General features: G+C 43.5%; 1 protein-coding gene across 2 annotated transcripts in view; it reads left to right on the forward strand.

Annotated features, from left to right (window-relative positions):
- LOC144792904 (phospholipid scramblase 1-like) overlaps positions 1-20,883 on the forward strand; it is a 353,744-nt gene that overhangs the window by 265,137 nt on the left and 67,724 nt on the right. For both annotated transcript variants that reach the window (XM_078668108.1, XM_078668109.1), the window contains one exon: positions 877-1,097. In XM_078668108.1, the coding sequence (XP_078524234.1) occupies positions 877-1,097 (221 nt within the window). The remainder of the gene's footprint in view (positions 1-876; positions 1,098-20,883) is intronic.

Genomic DNA, 20,883 nt, shown 5'->3' on the forward strand with positions numbered 1-20,883 from the left:
ATTTACAACGCAGGGGCTATTACAACGCCTGCCATTACAACGTAAGTATAGGTAAGTATATAATTTAAATTACAAATGTAAATAATTCTAATTTAATTAATTTAATATAAATTTAATTTTACTTTATTTTTACCCTGTACCCTTTTACCCAAAAACCCATAACTGACCCAGAACCCTAAAAATGCCTCTTTACCCAAAAACCCAAAACTGACCCTGAACCCTAAAAATACCCCTTTACCCAAAAACCCAAAACTGACCCTGAACCCTAAAAAGGCCATTTACCCAAAAACTGAAAACTGACCCTGAACCCTAAAAATACCCCTTTACCCATAAACTGAAAACTGACCCTGAACCCTAAAAATACCCCTTTACCCAAAAACTGAAAACTGACCCTGAACCCTAAAAATACCCCTTTACCCCAAAACTGACCCTGAACCCTAAAAATACCCCTTTACCCAAAAACTGACCCTGAACCCTAAAAATACCCCTTTACCAAAAAAAACCAAAACTGACCCTTAACCCAAAAAATGCCCCATTAAAAAAAAACATATAACAATTTAAATATAATTATATACTTACGTTGTAATGGTATGCGTTGTAATAGCACCTGCGTTGTAAATACCTGCGTTGTAAATACCTGCGTTGTAATGTTTTTTGCGTTGTAAAAGGTTCGTTGTAATGGTAGTGCATTGTAAAAGTTGCGATGTAATGGTTGTTTCCCGTATTGGAGCACCCTCGAGGAGGTTAACGTCAGAATACCATCGAATCTTGAGCAACGCAGAGTGTAGATGTGCCACGTGCTGTCATACTGTTTTTACTATGTCATTTATGTATTTTTCTAAGTGAAAATGCAAAAAGTTGTTTTATTTCTTCTAGTTTTAACCGGGTTTGAAACGAACAACAAATACGAGATCAAAAATGCCTTGGGACAACGAGTTTACTTCGCTGCTGAAGAAAACGACTGCTGCACGCGAATGTTTTGTGGCCCCGCGCGATCTTTCGTCATCAGTGTGATTGATAACACGGGCCGTGAGGTCATGAAACTGCACAGGCCTTATAGATGTTCGAGCTGTTTCTGCCCTTGTTGTCTTCAAGAGGTACGTACATTTGATCTAATATGAGCCTAATATTTAGTCGTGGAGTTGGGCAAGCCATAGAGAGGAAGTACCATAGAGTCCTAGAGAGTCATAAAGAGAGTCCAGCCAGCAGAGATATGACATGTATAGAACCCAGCTGATGTCTTATGCAATAAGAAAAATACTGCTTCAAATCATTTTTTAATGATGGAGTTTCAATTTAGTATATTGGATTATATAGCTTCACTGGCCTCTGTTAAAATGTATTTCTTACACATGAATTCCTCTCCCACACATCCCTAACCACCATGCCTTTAAGCCACTGGCGCGTGTAAACCCAGAAATGTTGGTTTATCATGGCCCTCTGTATATGACCAACATTATTAGTAGTGGAGTAAGGTCCTTGTCTATTAAGCCGTCAACAACTGAGGTCTTTTATTTTTGTAGAACACACATCTTAAAATGAATTCCTTCAAGGTGGAGTTAGATTTGACCCTCAGTGAACATGAGGCACAGTGAAGCAGGGATTTGCCTGGGATCACATAATTTGCTCATGTAGGGAAGCAGCGGTTTGAGCCCAGGTTCATTGATTACACATTTCCTAATGCAGCCAATGTATGAAGATCTTCTACACTTTTCCATTTACAAGAAAGGACAATGTTGTGTGTTCAGTTATTTCACAAACTAATTTACTGCATTATGTTACAAAATATATTGCTTTTAACTCTGTATGAACATCTTTAAAATGTCAATGTCATTCTTTCAACAAACACTGGCAAAGTCACTAGGTCTGGCTGTATGTGCTGTTGCACGCAAACTATTTCTACATGCCTGAATTTGCTTGCATTGTCAATGAAAGTCGGGCCTATACGCTTTGCCAGCGCATTTCTATTTTTGTCTCTTGACAATTTGTGGTTCCAGTGTGATCGTGTCTGCAGGACTTAAGAAAAAACTGAGACCATCTAATTAGTTTTCCTACACTGTTGTAGAATGACAATTCCGCTTCCGTCTCTAAATCTGGTCACTGACGTCTCCTACGCACCCTTAGCTGGTCCCCTCCTTTACCCTGAGCATCCGTCTCCTTGGAAATTGCAGGTTGTTACGAGCAGTCATTCATTGCTCATTCACTAGATCTCCCCGGCTCAGCGGTACTTCTGCTAATGAACTAGGGACCATCCACTTGGCACTGGAAATACGGACTGACTGTGACTGCTGGCCTGGCCGGGCCCGTGTTTGGCTGCTAATGCTCCTGTGCTGGTCCTCAACGCCAAATGCTGCTTGTTTTGACAATCTGACCTTGCTGGACGTTAGATTTACTTCCTTTTCCTCACATCTCTTTTATTTGAATACAAGGCTGTGTGGGGTCTAAATGTAAGTCCCCAGATTTCACTGCCAGATGGTATCCTGTTGCATTGTTATTCTACATGATTATGAAGCTGCCTGAGCATCAAACATAAATGCATAAAAAATACTCAAATTCTGCGGTTCCAGGGTCCAGAGCGCTGAGATTTGAGAGTTGGGTCCTGATTACATGTTTAGATGGAAGATGGTACATATCTATCATATTGGGTTTAGCTTGCCCTGGCTAGGCTAGGACCTTTGTGATCTCACAACATTCTGAGATCTCACCTTAGGTTCTGCCGAGGCCAGGGTCCGTTATTCAGTTGGTGATCGTTGGCTGTGCCTGGCTGGGGTTGTTGGATTCTCCTGACCTCCTATGAATAAACGACTCTTCTTTTCCACCTACGTGAGTGTGACTTGTTTTATTACAATATCACACCAGCTGTAGCCAGATTCTGTGGGCTTTGAATTTATCAGGAGTGAAACATTTCACAGATACTGAGTTTTTGTAAAATTACATGTCATTATAAATACAGAATTTTTTTTTCACAGTTCAAATCCAGCACAAATTAAACTTGGGGGCCTATTCTGATGCAAACAGGAAGGGCTCCAACTGTTGGTCGGAGCCCTCTTACCCGCATTGGAATGTGCCCTTCAGATTCCTTTCTGACCAAGCCATTTTGATGGGCTCGGTCGGAAAGGAATCCGACTCAGTCTTCCAGGTGGCGAATGACTGGCATCCAGAAACCCTTCAGTACTCCCCCGGCCGCCTCTTTCTGGCCGAGGGAGTACAATGGCATTTTCCTACTGCCTTTTTGTGCCGGTCTTACCGGCACAAAAAAGCAGTGGGAAACGGTCTTTAGGGACTCTAATGGTGGCATAGGGGGCACCTACAGTGCATAGGGGACACTTACAGTGCCCCCTGTTGATCACAGGACACAGATGCAGGCCCCTTGAGGTGCAAGCCACAGGATGCAGGGATGAACTGCACCTTTGCAGTTAACAATGCAAACATGCATTCCATTTGGAATGCATGATCCTATTAAGTATAGGATTGCGATCGAACAGGGTTCTGTCGCATCCTACTTGCAGTTCTGGAACCGAGGACAATAGGTCGTTCGGTTCCAGTTCCTGTCCGATGTCGGACAGACTCCGGTCCATCCGACATTGGAATCAGCCACTAAGTGTGTGAACTTTCACACCCAGTGATTATCTGTTTGAATAATTCCTCACAACTATGAACTCCGACCGCTGCCCAAACATGGGTTTGCATATGGATCAGAAATTTTGAGTTTACTCCCAAATAGTGCCTAAGACCAGATTGTTCAGCAAATTATTGCTCACCACTGACTCAGCTTAGATCTCCTAGACCAGTGGTTCTTAACCTGTGGTCTGGGGATCCCTGCGGGTCCGCAAAACCTACTCATTAGGTCTGCAAAAGCATAGAAAAATTCAATAATAACAGATCAATAAATTGTATATAAATAAACATTGTAAATGGTACTGCATTCTGTAAACGTGAAGTAATTTGAAATTGGAGAACAAAATTGATAATATCCACACATTGATTTGTGGAGCGCTTTGAAAAGAATATCATATGGGCAATAAGTGGCCTCTATTGAATTTAGAAAAATGCCAACCTGGCCATAATTTTTTTTTTTTTTTTACAATTGTGAATGGAATAAAACATGTAACCATTTGTGTATTTATTTGAATGCTTACTCCTCTATTCCCTGCTTTGTTTTATGGTTCAAATCAACAACATTGCTTACGACAGGATCCCTTTTTCCAGTAATGATTCAGTGGGGGTCCCTGGGTTCGATTAATGAATCAGTGTGAGTCTACAGGTTCAAATATTTCAGTGGGCAAAGAAGTAAAAAGGTAAATAACCACTGTTGTGGACATAAGCTCGAATTCCGGTAAGGCCAACTGAGTGTTCCGTCCATCAGGATAATCGTGTACCACAATAGTAATACCTCTGACTTCCTTTTTAGGTCGAGTCGAGCGGCAGCGCACATGCACTTCTTGCTCTGCAAGACTGGTATAGTAGAGTATGGGAGAGAAGACACGCCCACTTTCCACCCATATTTTTCATTGTCTTGTGTAATTGACTTTCGTAAATGCTGCCTTCGGATTCGTAAATAGGCTTGTTAGTTCCTCATTTGTACCCTTCCATGGCGACTGGCCCCTTTACTTTGGTTGTTACACAGGACCTAATTTTTAGTCTGCACGCTCTATTTACTTTATTTTTTGTTTCTTTTACTCCATGCTGGACATGTGCTGCTTCAGCTGAAACCGCTTGTGTTTTTTTTAAGCAGCACAGCTGTCCCGCAACTTAGGCGCCTGCTTTCAGTCACTTTACCCAGGCATTAACTTGTGTCTGAAACCCCCCAAGAAAATGGATTTAGAGATGATTAGCAAATTAAGTATGTGAATGCCAGGTAGCACTTAATCTTGTGCTAATGAGCTGAAGCTGACAACAGCACAACTGTGTTGCATGTCATCTATACTAAATGCCACCTGATGGGCTGTTTTCAAAAGCCTGTTTTATTAACACCGCCACCACCCCCAATACCACTCCCACCACCAATACTACCACCATCAATACCACAACCAATACCACCAATACCACCACTATCAATACGATCACCACAAACCTCACGACCAACACCAATAAGACCACCCCCAAAACCACCACCACCACCAATACCACCACCAATAACATCACCACCTCCAGTACCAGCGCCTCCACCAATATCACCACCATCAATATCACTACCAATACAAACACCACCACCAGTGCCACCACTACCAATACCACCGTCACCACCAATATCACTACCACCAATATCACTACCACCAATACCATTGTCACCCATACCAATACCACCACCAATAGTACCAATAATATCACCAATTTCACCACTACCAATACCACCTCCGCCACCAATATCACAAATACCACCACCACCACTAATACCAATACCACCACCAATACCAATAACGCCACTACCAATACCAAAACTACCAATGCCATCGCCAATACCACCAACAATTTCACCACTAACATAACCACCATCAATACAAATACCACCACACCAACCAATGCCACCACCCATACCACCACCAATAACAATACCACCACCAAAGCCAATACCACCAGTACCTGCACCAGTACCACCACCACCAAGACCAATACCACCTCCAATTCCAGTACCGCCACCAATACCACCACCAATACCACCACCACCATCAATACCAATACCACCACCCCTTCACCACTAATGTCCATACCACCACCACTAATACCACTGACACATACCACTGTCAATACCACCACCAACACCAATACCACCACCACCATCAGTACCACCACTTTTTGGGACTCAATTAGTTCTCAAATTCTTTCAACATTTTCACCACAAAGTAGTTCTTGTCCGCACTGACAATATGACCAGCATGTACTACATTCAGAAACAAGAAGGCACACGCTCCATATAGCTCTCTCGCATAGTGGAGCGCATACGGCACTGGGCAATACATCACAACATCCACCTCGTAGAAGAACACCTTCCAGGGGTTGACTACGACTTTGCAGATATGCTCAGTAGAATGCAGCATCAGTTACATGAGTGGGAACTCACTACAGCACAGCCCACTCGTACTTCCAGTGGTGAGGAACCCCAGAAATAGACCTGTTTGCTACACACCAGAATGCAAAATACCAAAGCTTTGCCCCCCAGGGTTCCTCACCCACAATTCAAAGGCAATGCCTTGTTGATCATTTGGTCAAGGATAATTGTTAACATTTTTCTCCTGTCCCTTTTGTTCCTTACTTGGTTCAGAAGTTCACACAAACATCCCCCACACTAATTCTAATAACCCTATAATTGGCTTGACAAGCATGGTACACAACCCTATTGCAACTATCAGTTATACCACAAATGAAGCTGACCATCTGGCTTTGTCTTCGAACTCTTCCAACTCTTTTAACTAACCGGGGAAGGGTCACATTCTCCAACCCCATTCAACTGAATCTAGCAATCAGGCTCCTGAAGCCTTATAATTTATGTATCTCAATCCTCCACAAGAATGTATGACCACGAGCAAAACTAATCCAACCATTCTCCTCTTATTTGCTACCTAATCTATTTACCTCAAGCAGGTCTTGCATACACCTCTATTAGGTTATACTTACCAGCACTTGCTGTGTGCATGCAAAACAGACAACACATGTCTTTGTTTAAAATTCCAGTTATTCAAGCCTTTATGGATGGATTGAAAGAGTCATTACTCCCTCCATCCCACCAGCATCAGTCTGGAATCTTATTATAGTTCTCACCAGGCTTATGGGTCCTCTTTTTGAACCACTACATCCATGTGCTGTACAGTTCCTCATAAGGAAGGTAGCATTCTTAATGGCTATAACATCTCTCAGATGGATCATTGAAATTCAAGCTCTCACTCTAGAAGAACCTTTCTTTCAAATCTGCCCTGATAAATTGGTACTAAAAACAAACCCCAAATATCTCCCTAAAGTAGTTTCTTTTTTCCATGTAAACCAGACTATTGCGCTACCAGTGTTCTTTCCGGAACCAGACTCTGTGGCGGAAAGAGCTCTACATATACTTAATGTTCAAAGAACCGTTATGTACTACATTGACAAATTAAAACCTTTTTGCAAACCTCCACAAACCCGCAAAAGGACTTACCAGTATCTAAAGCAGGAATCACATGGTTGATAGTAAAATGTATACAAACTTGCTACCTGTGGTGGTTCAGAAGTGGGGACACAGACTGGAGCGTGGTAGTGAAGGTTTTATTAGAATAAGCGTCTTTTTTTTTCTTTCTGTGTGAGTCGTTCCCTGGCTAAGGCCGCTGGATTCAAGGTGTCAGCTAGGTTAGTTGCTCTCCCAGGACTCGCACGTCTTCGCTCCCTTTCGCTGGCGACCCGGTCGTCGTCTCTTGCGGTGTTCCAACGCCACATGCGGGGAGAAAGAACACTCTTAATATAGAGTTCGGGGCTTAGCTTTCCCAGGGGTAACCAGGGCAGTGAGGACACCAGTGACTCTTTGTACTCGTGAGCAGACTATGTACAATGCAGTCGGATGGTGCGTGTGAGGGAGCACGGTGAGGAGAGGTTGGGTAGGAAAGCGGTAGGGTTCAGGGAGGGAGTAGGGGGAAGGAGGGACGAGGAAACCAAGGAATGAAAGGTAAGGGACGGTATATACAAATCTACAAGGAAGCGCCCCGCCTCCCCAGCCACCCGGTGACGCACCTGGGAGAGCCACACTCCTCTGCGAGCGTGGCTGAGCGCTGCATAGTATCGTTGGCCTCCTGGCTCTGCTACTCGCTCCTCCGCAATTCCTTTGGTCTTCTTCACTTCATCTCGCTCTCCGCTCTTCTCCTCCTCGGTGCCGGGACACATCATTTTTCCGTCTTCCTGTCCTTTTAGAGAAACCATTGGTTGCACGTGATCCGGGTGCTTGTCTGCGACTCCGAAGCTGATTGGCTGACACAGTAGTGACTCGACTGGTGGGCAGTCCTCTTCTACCCCGAAGCTGGTCCCGAAAAAGGAACAAGCCTCTCCTTTCGACTCGGGTTGATTCCACCAGCTGTCGGACTCCGTCTCCCCCTGATCCTGAGACGGCGAAACAGAGGTAGGACGTGAGTCAGTGTTCCACCATTCGCGCACCGGGGAAGGGTTCGATTCCCGACCCGCCTCCCCGCTACACTACCCCCCCCCCCCCACCCCCAGGGAGAGTGCATGTCCGCATTACTATTGTCTCTTCCCTTCTTGTGTTGTATGGTGAAGGAAAATGGCTGTAAGAAAAGGAACCATCTCAACACCCTCTGGTTTTGGGAGTTCTGACGGTACAGCCACTGTAGTGGAGCATGATCAGTGAAGAGTATGAATGTTTTGCCTTCCAAATAGTATTTTAGCTTCTCCACAACCCACCTATGGCCAGACATTCTCTTTCTATAGTTGGGTACTTTCTCTCCCTTTCGTGAAGTTTCCTGCTTATATACAGAATGGGGTGCTCTAATTCAGTAAATTAATATGAAAACACTGTTTCCTAGCTGGGGATATTTGGAGTCTGTATGTAGGGTTCCCTATTACCTGGATGACTGGATAAGGGCCCTTCCATTCCCTCTGGAATTTGTGCCATGGTGGGGAGAAGTACTAAAGCCCAATCCCCTACCCTTAGGGCCCTTAGGGTCCTCCACCTTTTTCCTTTGTCATACGTTTTCTTTTGTTGTTGCTGGCTACGTTCTGTGTTGGAGTAGGCGAGGTCCCTAAGTTTCCCTATTTTACTTCGCAACTGCTGAGTGTATTCTAGGAGTGACCTTGAACCCTCTTGCTCCTCTTTCACCCAAGCTTCCTGCGTTATTTCCAACAATGATCGGGGTTGTCGGCCATAAAGCAATTCAAAAGCTGAGTAGCCTGTGGAGCTTTGGACCTGGGCCCGCAAAACGTATAATGCCAAGGAGAGTAGTCTGTCCCAGTCTTGCCTCTCTAGGGACAGCATTTTCCTAAGGGTGGTCTTAAGAGAGCGGTTATAGCGCTCCACCAAGCCATCCGTCTGTGTATGGTACGCAGATGTGCGTATCTGTTGGATGTTTAGCATCTGGGTAACCTCATCAATTTAGATACGAAGGGGGTTCCTTGGTCTGTTATGACCTCTTTGCGGAACCCCTCTCGGGAAAAGAGTTCTAGGAATCTCTCTGCTATATTTTTAGCTGTAGGCACTCTAAGTGCAAAGGCTTCTGGGAAACGAGTGGCATAGTCCACCAGTACTAGAGCGTATGTGTTCCCCTTGGACGTACGTGGGAGGGGTCCAATGATGTCCATGCCCACCCGCTCAAATGGTTTACCTATAATGGGCATAGGCTGGAGGGGAACAGCTGGGGGTCTCTGTAGGTTTCTCTTCTGGCAGACCTCGCATGTCTTACAGTAGGCTGTCACTTCTTTGTAAACTCCAGGCCAAAAAAAACACTTGAGGATATTTTGAAGGGTTTTTTCCGCTCCTATATGGCCTGCTGTTAGATGGGAATGGGCGTAATATAGTATTTGCTCACGGAAATCTTTGGGCACTAGCAACTGTTTGGGTTCCCCTTCTTTCCCTTCCCTATAGAGAAGGTCGTTCACTATGCTGAACCTAGGGTATGGGGTATTGGGGTTTCCCTGATCCGCATGAGCAGACTCCCAAGCGTTAAATAACGTGGCGTCATTGGCTTGGGCAAAACAGAATTCCGGTCTAGCGCCCATGGTTCTGCCACTATCAGGGTGTGGTGGGGTTCAGGTTTCCGCTCCCCTTGGGCCTGTGTCTTATCCATAAAAAGGGCCAAGAAGTCGGGATAATCCAACCCCAGTATCATGTCTTCCGGTAAGGCTTCAACTGCTCCTACCTGTACCACACACGGTCTTCCACCTTCTGGCTGTATCGTGATCCTGGCTACCGCATAGGGCTTTACGTCCCCGTGGACACACCTTATAAAGACCTGGGACCCCGGAATGAGTTGGTGTGAGAATGTTAATGACTTTTGTATGACAGACTGGCGACAGCCTGAGTCTAGCAAGGCTCGAACCCACCGACGGTTAACCAGAACCCTTACGTAAAACGAGGAGCCCATCTCTGGCGTATACATGACCGCTTTCGGGGCGTAACCCACTTCCATGTGTGGTTCTTCTTGTTTTTTTCTTGGGCACGTTCTGGCGATATGACCCCATTCCCCGCATTCAAAACACTGGGGTCCCTGCATTACCGGGTACTCTACTTTGAAGGGTCTTGGTTTGGGGGGGATCAGGCACTGTTTTTCCTTTTTTTTTTTTTTCATGTTTCACAGCCGCGGTCTGAGGTCTAGCCTTCTCAACAACCCAGGGATAAGTCTTTGGCTGTGCCCTTGAGTAGGTGGAGGCCATTTCAATTGCCTGTGCTGGGGTACGACCCGCATGTTGCCGTAGCCACCTTTGTGTCCCATAGGGAAGGGCCTCCATAAATTGTTCAAGGTAAATGCAGTCCATTATTTCTTCCTTGGTTTTCCCTTCCGGTTTAATCCATTTGTCAGCTGCGTTATTTAGGCGAAAGAACAGGGTCTTCGGGTTTTCGCCAGCCAAGACCTTCTCTTTACGGAACCGGACTCGGCATGATTCGGTTGTATTACAACGAACATCTACATGAGCCAGTAACAAGCCACCGCATTATGGTAGCAGTACTTTACATTAAATTTTAAGCATATGTATTTACGGCCAACACATGCTATGAATGGAACGTTTTAATTACCCTGATAGTATCTACTGCTCTTATCCAGTCCTTCTCTGATGACGTTCCAGAGACAGTTAAAAACATGGCTTTTTAATCAGTAAGAACTTGACCTCTCTATGCACTTGATCTGAACAGCGCCGAGACACCTTAGGGTATTTGCGCGCTATATAAATTGTATAAATAAAATAAATAAATCCTAAGCTTACCCTATCAGCTGAAAAGCAATCTAACAATGAGTCTGACCATAGGAGGAGTCTATTTCCCTCATGATTCAAAAGACTTCTTCAAAGACAAATAAGTTGCAAACTTCCGGGCCCAACACTAGATGGCAGGAATATGCTGAGCATATGAATTTATGGCACTACACGCTAGTCAAAGTCAAAACAAGCTCTTTATTCAGTTAAATGAGACATAACCATAAAAGCAGCCTACAAATTGTACATATCTTCATATTTCACAGTATACAATAAAACACATGGAATACATAAAATCAAGCAAGACTTAAAATAAACCCCAGACAGTGGGCCCTGATAGCCATATGCATTAAAGTGCTTTGTGCAAAGTAACCTAGTTATAGAATAATAATAACTCAAATACTTTTATTGTGTGGAATAATGAAGTTAAGGTGCATTACAGTTTTCACACATCAGTAATCTGTCTGGAAAGACCCCATATATCAAAAGCAATGTGCACAATGTATTTTTAAAAGCATAAAAACATACAGCCAGACTCATCATACTAAAATCGGCTCGCAAAGGGCCAGATTCTGAGAATCTGGCCCTTTGCGAGCGCAATTTTTGCATTTGGGATTCATCATCCCAAATGCAACAATCGCTAATTGCGAAATCGCGTATTGTATTGGATTGTATTGTATTTAATATTTATACCGCGCATCTGTCACCCTACGGGTATCCTGGCGCCAGAAAGGAAAAATCAGATGGAAAAAACAATACTGAAATGTTTGTGTCAGGTGGAAACGACAGTCAATACTGTTTGATGAGCCTGAAGTAGGTCTTTAGGTTTTAGCATAGAGCCATGTCTTTAGACTCTTTCTAAATTCTAGCAGGGTATCGGTCAGTCTAATATTTTGAGGCAGTTTGTTCCACAGCCTTGATGCTGAAGTACAGAAAGCTCTACCACCTAGCCTTGACTTCCTAATCCTGGTGGTTACTGCCAGCCCCAAGCTGGCGGAACGCAGAGACCTGGCTGGTTTGTACCAGGTGAGCCTTTCCTGTAATGGGATAGGTCCCGAGTTGTGTAGTGCTCTGTAGACAATGCAGAGAGACTTAAAAGCAACTCTGCTCCCAATTGGCAACCAGTGTAGTTCTCTAAGTGCCAATGTGGTGGAAAAACTACGGGGTCTGTTTAGAGCTAGCTTGGCCGCCATGGACTGGACTCTCTGGAGCCCCTGTAAGATGTAAAGAGGAGCTCCCAGGTATAGGGAATTACAGTAGTACAGTCTTGCCATGATCACACTTCTGACCACTAGTGGTCTAGTCTCATCGGGCAGAAGAGGCAGAATCTGTCTGAGTGCTCTCAGTAGGCCGCAGCAGACACTGATGGTTTTGTTTGTGAGGTCAATTGGAGATCGTCATCCAGCATAACTCCCAGGTTCCGTACGGTCTTCACTGGGATACAAGGCTCGGCTCCCGGTGCGAGCCTGATCTCACAGGACGGCTGCTGGCTCATTTTCGGTGTTTGGCAATAGACTACCTCAGTCTTCCCCTCGTTAAATTGGAGAGAGTTTATTTTCAGGCACTTGGAGACCTTACTCATACAGTTCTGGAAGGTCTCCATGGTCACTGCCTGCTTTCCCTCTAAGGAGAACACCAATTGGGTGTCATCGGTGTAGTTAACCAGATCAATCCCATATGACTATCATAGGGATCAGAGGCTGTAGATACAAATTAAAAAGAATCGGGCTAATCGAGGAACCCTGTGGTACTAAGTGGCCAACCCGAGACTTGGGGGAGGTAAATGGGGCCAGGGTCACTACCTGCTGTCTGCCCATCAGATAGGATTGGAGCCACTTTAAGGCCCTGCCCTTCACGCCCAGTTTCTCCAGTCTGTGCACCATGGCTGACCGTGTCGAATGCGGCCGACATATCCAACAATACTAGTACTGAGGAGTTGCCACGGTCAGCTCGCATTCGAAGAGTGTCCAACACGGTCGCCAGTGCAGTTTCCGTTCCATGTCCTGGGCGGAAGCCAAACTGATCCTTGTCCAATAGGCAATTATCTTCCAAGTAGCCTGACAAGGACCTACTGACTAATTTTTCTACAATCTTTATCGGGTAGGGCAGGAGCGATATAGGTCTGAAGTGTGCTGGAATTGTGGGGTCTAATGAAGACTTTTTAAGCAGGGGAGTGACACTGCCTGCTTCCATACCTCCGGCACTATGCCTTCCTCCAAAGACTGGTAGCAGATCTGGTACAACCAGGGAAACTGCTCTGGCCCATATTCCTTCCAGATCTTATGTGGAAGGGGATCTAGCGGGGACCCTGATGACACACTTTGTGCCAGGCTGAGGAAAAGCTCTATTGTCAGAGGGGTAAAACTTTCCAAGGACGATGAGATTATGGGCAAATCTTCCTCCGCCAACTGGTCTGCTATATCCTTACTGCCATCTCTACCCTCCTCCAGCCCCCCACAATTTTAGAGATCTTTTGCTCAAAATAGGTGGCGATCTCGTTGCACAGCTCTTGGGTTGCAACCACTTTATTGCTCATGCATGCGGGTTGTGAGGTCCCTGATGAAGTTAAAGAGTGTTTTATTGCTATTGGGAGATTGAAGGATAGAGTGCTTTGGTTTTAGCTATAGCCGTTTTGTATTCTGCCTGCAGTATTTTCAGAGGTTTTTTGTCTAGCTCTGAATAGCATTTTCGCCATTTTCTTTCTGCCTGTCGGCATTGATATCGCAGGGTTTTCAGCTCCTCATTGAACCAAGGGGCTGACGGCTTTCTTTTGTTCTTAACCTTTTTCAGGGGGGCGTGTCTATCCAGGGTACTTAAAATATGATTGCAGTATTCCTGGTAGTTTAGATCTATTGACCTCTCTGGGTCATAAGGTGTTTCATTTATGAAAGTGGGTTTTGTTTTGTCCATTGAGAGTTTAGCCCAATTTCTCCCCCTCCTATAGGTTACCGGGTCATTACTTCCATTCCCTTCAGTTGGTAGGGAGATCTGAAAATGAACCAGGGAGTGATCAGTCCAGCACTGAGGTAAGATATCAATCATCTTAGTCTCAGTCTGGCTTGCAAAGATTAGGTCTAGGATATTTCCACCTGAGTGCGTGGGTTTTTGTACTAGCTGTTCAAGGCCCCAGTTACCGCATATATCCTGTAGTCCCTTCAGATGATTTCCTAGGGACCCATTGTCCCAAAGGTTAAAATCTCCCAGGATCATAGTCTAGCGTGGGTCAGAGCCAAGGCAGCAATGGAATCAAACAGCGCCTGATATTGTGTATCCACGCCGGGCGGCCTGTAGCAAATTGCTCCGGTCAGGATTCTTCCCTTGGGTTCTTGCAGAGAGAACCCCAATAGTTCTATCCCCGCTATCTCATCAATCTGTAAAGGGGAGAAGTGCCATTTATTCTTATGGATGACCCCAAGTCCCCCGCCCCTTCCTTGCGTCCTCGGTTTGTGGAACAGGTTATACCCTCCTGGGCATGCAAAGCCTAGTTCTACCGAGGTATCTGCACGAGTCCAGGTCTCAGTGGAAAAAAAGGACATCCAAATCCATGTCCGTTAACAAACTTGCCACCTCCTGATGGTGGTTGACCAGGGATCTGCTATTGATCAGCCCGCAGTAAATATTTCTAGGGTTTGGTGAATATGTAGATGGAGGTGTTCCCCATATCCCTTTTCTTATGTTAATTAGTTCATCCCTGGAGTACTTTATTCCATCAGCGTTTCCTGCCACTGGCCCGTCCGAGGCACGGACGGGCGCAGACGGGCTTTCCTCTGGCGCTCCTCCGGATTTCCGTTGCGCGCGTGCGCTGCGCGCTTGCATGCTGGTCCCCTAAATAGTGTGTGGCGGGAAAGCGCGGCAACACTAGAACGCTACCCCCGACACGTCCAGGGAGCGTCTCTGGCCTCCCACACCTAAGATGGTGGTCGGAAGAAGGAAGACTGGGGATTCACCAAGTGGTGAGTGGTGCTTCTTAAGCTCAATTATAGTGCAAGCAATGCGATCGTAAATGGAAAGGGCAGTGTTTTTAAAATAAATTTTTAAATCCGATGTCAGCACACAGATAATTTTAAAAGCGAGTCGAAAATTACTCGTGTATTACGATAATTTTAAAAGTAGGCAACAATCAACACAGCTTGTCCCTGTAGCAGCTAACAGCGTGCTATTCCTATTTGCGAGGAATTGCATTTAAGGAATCTCTATTTGAGATTCCTTAAATTCAATTCATCAACCATTTTCAATTTGCGAATACGCAATTTCTGGCCGCTATTTACCACGAAGTCAGACTTCGTGTTAAATAGCAAACTCAAAAAATGCACTTTAGTGCATTTTTCTGAGTGGTATGTTACACACACACACATGTCCTTTGGACATGTGTGTGCGCAACATCTGGCTACATTTGCTTTTCAGGTGTGCTACAGGGTGTCCTTTGGACACCCCTGGCACCCTTGAACTCGCATCCTTATTTGCGATTAGCAATTTGCTAATCGCAAATAAGGAAGATGTAGAAATCGCAATATTTTTTGCAATTCCTACATGAATCCCGTTTTGCAAGTCCTTAATAGCGATTCCTTATGAATCGCTATTAAGGACTCGCAAAACTGGATAATGATGAATCTAGCTATTGGTGTGCAACTATGGATATTGTTTACAAAAAAAGTGCCAAGTGCGGAGTAGTGCAAAAATATCCAATTACAACTAAACTATGGTTTCAATAACTCCATAGTGCGTCATAGATACAGATAAAATACATCCCCTTTGAAGCTTCATAATGTAACAGGGAGAGCAATAAGGATACCAAATACATCAAATATAATTTTTACCGGACCTATTGCACAAATATGGGCTCATTTATCGGAATTGACATCATTGCTTTCGTAGACAAGGGCCTCAAGATGAGAATTATTTCGTATTTTAATTGACTTCTGGATATAGGTCACCACTGTAATGCAAAACTCTAATATTTACCAGACTACAGACCTTTTCAAAAGCTGTATTATACGTAAAAAGATTCACCTTTAGAAATAATGGTCGTAGGAGACTCTTCCTAACATCTCTATAAAAAAACACAATAAAATGCAAAGTTGTCTGTTCTGATCTTACATCACATGGCCACTTTGGGGGATTTTGATTCCACTTGCCCATTGTTGGAAAGGCTATTAAAAGGTGAACTAATCCCATTCTTAATCTAGTGAGATAAAATCTGTGTTTTGTATTTGTAATCTGCAGCAGATAAAAAGGTATCCTGGGCCCAGATGTCCTGTCCAAGTAAGCCTTTGATTTGCATTTACATCCCTTAGCCAGTTCCCTAATTGCATAAAATTATTCTTCAAGTCTTTTCCCATAATTAAGTATTTTAAAGGGATTTTTAAAATCAGTATTCATGTAAAAGATTTTTGATATAAACTAACCATGGTATTTGTGTTCCTTTATCATGGGCAACACAATCCTTAATGATGTCCTGTGTAAACTTTGTACCTTCCTTACTCCAGATACCATACCAGACATTTAAACTTATTGTACTTATGAAATCGTGTATATAAGGGGTATCTAGGTCTCTATGCGCACTAAATACCGGGGTGAAGCTGGGTACAGCTAACAGCCATCGTAAAAATGCATTTTCTTGGGTAAAAAGGATTGTAAAGTTTGTCCCTCCCCATAGGGTTGCCTCATAACTAATCCCAGTAAGGCACTTGCTTTTATAAAGTGTGATTATTTCCCTGATGGGCTTATTGTCCATTTTTTGTGAAAATCTAAAAAATGACTCGTTATTCTCATGAATTTTAATGTGCAATGCTCGATATGGGCTCCCCAGTTCCCCTTCTCTGTGAATACCAGCCCTAAATATACAAACAAATTTGTTTTTACATTGGGGACATTTATAGAATGATTCTTAGTTTTTATTTCTCCTTGTCCACAAACCATCATAAAGGTCTTTTTCAAATTTCTTACTAGGTCCTTTTCCTGCATATATCATGTAAATTTTCCGATAAGGGTCTGCAGCCTGTTTTCAGTTATTGATAGTAAAACTGCATCATCCATGTAAAGTGAGGTCGGTACAACACGTTTATCTACTTTGGAGACCTCTGCATTTAACTTTTGCAATTCCTCATCTATGCCATTTATATATAAAGAAAACCGTTGTGGGGCGAGCACACACCCCTGCCTGATGCCCTGTCTTACCCTGAAGCTAGCGGTGCGTTCCCCTCTAGCCCATAACAGACTCTTGTAGTCAGGCGGCTGTATATCTGTGAAAGATATATAATATCATTGGAGCGCCCATTCGAATCAAGGTTTGCCATAGTGTTGCATGATTTACCAGGTCAAAGGCACTAGTTAAATCAATGAAACAAAGATGTAGATGCCCCTTTTTTATATTTGTGTATTTACTACTCAACAGGTGTAAATTAATGCATTGTTCAATCGTCCCTATTTCCCTTCTAAATCCATATTTTGATTCTGTAAGGGTTTTGTTTTCCTTTGCCCATATTTCCAGTCTCTCTAGCAATATCCTACACATCAATTTTGAGGTTGTCAAGAAGGGAAATAGGGCGATAACATTAGACATCACTTCTATTGCCCTTTTTAAAAATTGGCATAATTTTGCTTTCAGTCCATGTTTTTGGTATTGTGCCTCCTGCAATGATGTTAAACACTCTTTGTAAAAGAAGGACCCAGAATCCAATATCTTATTTATAAATGTCGATTGGAACCCCATCACCAGGTGCCTTGCCATTTGCACTACTCACTAATGCCAATGTCACTTCATCCAGTGTGATAGGGGCTAAATTAGGCGATTCAAACGTTATAAAACTTTGTTTATTTGATAATTCTATGGTACCATCAGGGCCGCTAGTTCCCGCTATAATAGGAGTTTCATTTTCCGCATTAAAAACCTGGCCAAAGTAACGTATCCACTCTTTGGGTTGCACCAGACTCTCAATTTTAGTAGCACAATTTTCTTTACAAACTGGTGATTTATAGTCTTCCAAAATAGGGATGAATCTTTTGTATTTGCTGCCTGAGAGTTTTTCTCAGGCGTTACATTGGATTTCTCGCTTTCTTTTTACTATAGACTGTTTATATAAATGTCTCTGTTTTTTGATAAGTTCACCAACTCAGTCTGATTTTTAAGGCTTTTTTAAAAAACTGGTTTGCCTTTGTGCATTGTGTATCAACTAGCCAACTATTTTCTTAGTTTTTTTTCTTACTCTTAATTTTCAATCCTCTAGAGAGGTCAGCAGTGATATTACAGAAGTACCCCATAATCTGATTATCAGTAAAGTCCACCCTATGAAAAACATCTATCTTTTTTGCAATTGTTCGTTAAAACCTCCATAAAATCTTTTGGATTTACTCCCGACTATTTAATAGATATACCATTTTCTCCCTGAGTAGAAATAAAGGGTGCTAAACGAGGTCCAGTCTGATAGGTGTCACCTGTTCTAACTGTTAGGAGGAGTGCATGGTGATTACTGACACAAACTATTTTCACCTCCATATTCTCTATTTACTCTTGGCCATGTGCCGAGATTAGAATGTGATCAGTTATTGAACCTGGGCCATGACCATCAAAGGTCGGTAAATGGGGTTGCCCATCTGATGTATACTGATCTAGTAATTCTAGGTCATATTTGGACATTACTTCATAAATCAATTCACCATAGTGATTATGGGGGAAATAGGAATAACTATCCCCACCAGTAGCGGTCCATGGTGGGAGTACTTACCGTGAACAAAGCTGAGGTTAGGCTGAAATGCGTTGGTCTGAGTGCAAAATTCTTATTAAATTAAGCTAAATTTCAAGTCTTGAGTGCCACGTCATTTGTGACAAAATATATTATATATAAGAACTGTGGGTAGTTCTCAAGTTTAGGTGGAAAGCAGCTCCAGTATAGAGCACTCCACATCAGAGACACTCTAAATCTGCTCACCTCAAATGTCTGCATTTCTATCAAAGTCTTTAAGCATAGAATTAGCACAGTGCCATCCACTCCGAGATAGAAAGAGACAGTCTTTTGCCATTTCTACAGGAATGCCTTTAAGCATAGGACTAGCACAGTGCTGTCCTTTCTGAGTTGTAAAACGACAAAAGCCAATAACCACACCAGGCACAGTATTGCAGCTTTGAATTGGTAAAATACCATCCAAGCCAAACTGAAAAGAGTAAAAGCAAAACCTGCCCGAGTGTTTCTCTACTTAGAGCTCTTCAGAGACATAAGCTTTGTCCAGACACAAGGGAGCACCCAGTATAAGTAAAAACAATACCCTTTCAGGCATAGAGTGATGTATAAATTATGCAAAAAAGAAGAGAACTCTGGTTCTCAAATTTAGGTGGAAAGCAGCTCCAATATAGAGCACTCAATGCCAGCAGCTCTTTAGATCTTCTCACCTCAAATGTCTGCTTTTCTATCATAGTCTTGAAGTATAGGATTAGCACAGTGCCATCTATGCCAAGATAGAAGGGACAAAGTATTTTGCCATTTCTACAGCAGAGTCTTTAAGCATAGGACTAGCAGAGTGCTGTCCATGCTGAACTATAAAATGGCAAAAGCCAATTACCACTCCAGACACCGTATTACAGCTTTGAATTGGTAAAATGCCACATATATCTATCTAGTGTGTTTAAACATCTAGGCACATGCACTTTTTTTTTACATAGATTCATTTAAAAAAAAGTTTTAAAAAAACCCACTTAATATACCAACATACTTATCAAATGTCTGTGGTAAAGGCATGAGTGGTAATGGCATGCTTGATAAAGGAATTTGTGATAAAGACTGTGTGGTAAAGGTTGTTTCTCACTGGGACATGTGCGACTTATGTCCTGCACTGCATTGCAAGGAATTAACTTCTGTTTTGCAGCAGCATTACACAATGGCACGGTTGAAGTCTGACTGTGATACCTTCTATCACCAGCCAAAAATATAACCCATGCCCCATAATTTGTGATACTTCAGTCAGTAGTGGTCTTTTTTAGATATTACATTGCATTCTGGACCACCTTGTAATTTTGTTTTTTTTAGTTTTTTTTTGATGTTTGTTGGCTACAGAACCTGTACTCACTTAAAAGTATGTCACAAAACAACGTCTGAATTGAACCAAAGTCTCTGTGGAGGTGAGATGCAAAAGGTAGTATTAATATTTACTCTGTTAGTAAACTGCATCTCCCATATTTAAGAAATCTGCTCAACTCAAGGCTGGGCTAAAAGATGACCTGATTAAAAGGTGAGGTCATAACACAGGATTCATGGTTTAGTGCACTGGCGCGATCTTAAAACTTGCTTGTGATGTGAGAGAAGGGGAAAGGTTGCTTGTTTAATCATTTTAGAGTGCTTCCATAAATTGCAACAAGGGGTGGTGATGGACAGAGTCTCTGAATTAAGCAGAGTACTCTCACCCAGTCAAGAGATCAGGGCTAGATCCAACACCGTTTTTTAGCTCATTGCACCATCCCAGTTTCAGAACCTGGCTGTATGCAAATTAGTCTGTCCCTGGCCCAGTGCATCATGGGAACAGGGCAGACCAGACTACAAAAGCCAATTCTTACACTGGGAAGGAAACAAGCTTCCGGGGACCGGTTTCTGCCATTTCAGGCGTCTTCGGCCCGGCTTGCTTGAATCCTGATGGTGCAATGAGCAAGGGACTCACATCTGAGTATACCCTTCCACGCTTAGGGTGGACAAAATTATTTACAACAAGGGGTGGTGATGGACAGAGTCTCTGAATTAAGCAGAGTACTCTCACCCAGTCAAGAGATCAGGGCTAGATCCAACACCGTTTTTTAGCTCATTGCACCATCCCAGTTTCAGAACCTGGCTGTATGCAAATTAGTCTGTCCCTGGCCCAGTGCATCATGGGAACAGGGCAGACCAGACTACAAAAGCCAATTCTTACACTGGGAAGGAAACAAGCTTCCGGGGACCGGTTTCTGCCATTTCAGGCGTCTTCGGCCCGGCTTGCTTGAATCCTGATGGTGCAATGAGCAAGGGACTCACATCTGAGTATACC

The sequence above is a fragment of the Lissotriton helveticus genome, chromosome 11 (genome assembly GCF_964261635.1).
Source record: "Lissotriton helveticus chromosome 11, aLisHel1.1, whole genome shotgun sequence".
Lineage (NCBI taxonomy): Eukaryota > Metazoa > Chordata > Amphibia > Caudata > Salamandridae > Lissotriton > Lissotriton helveticus.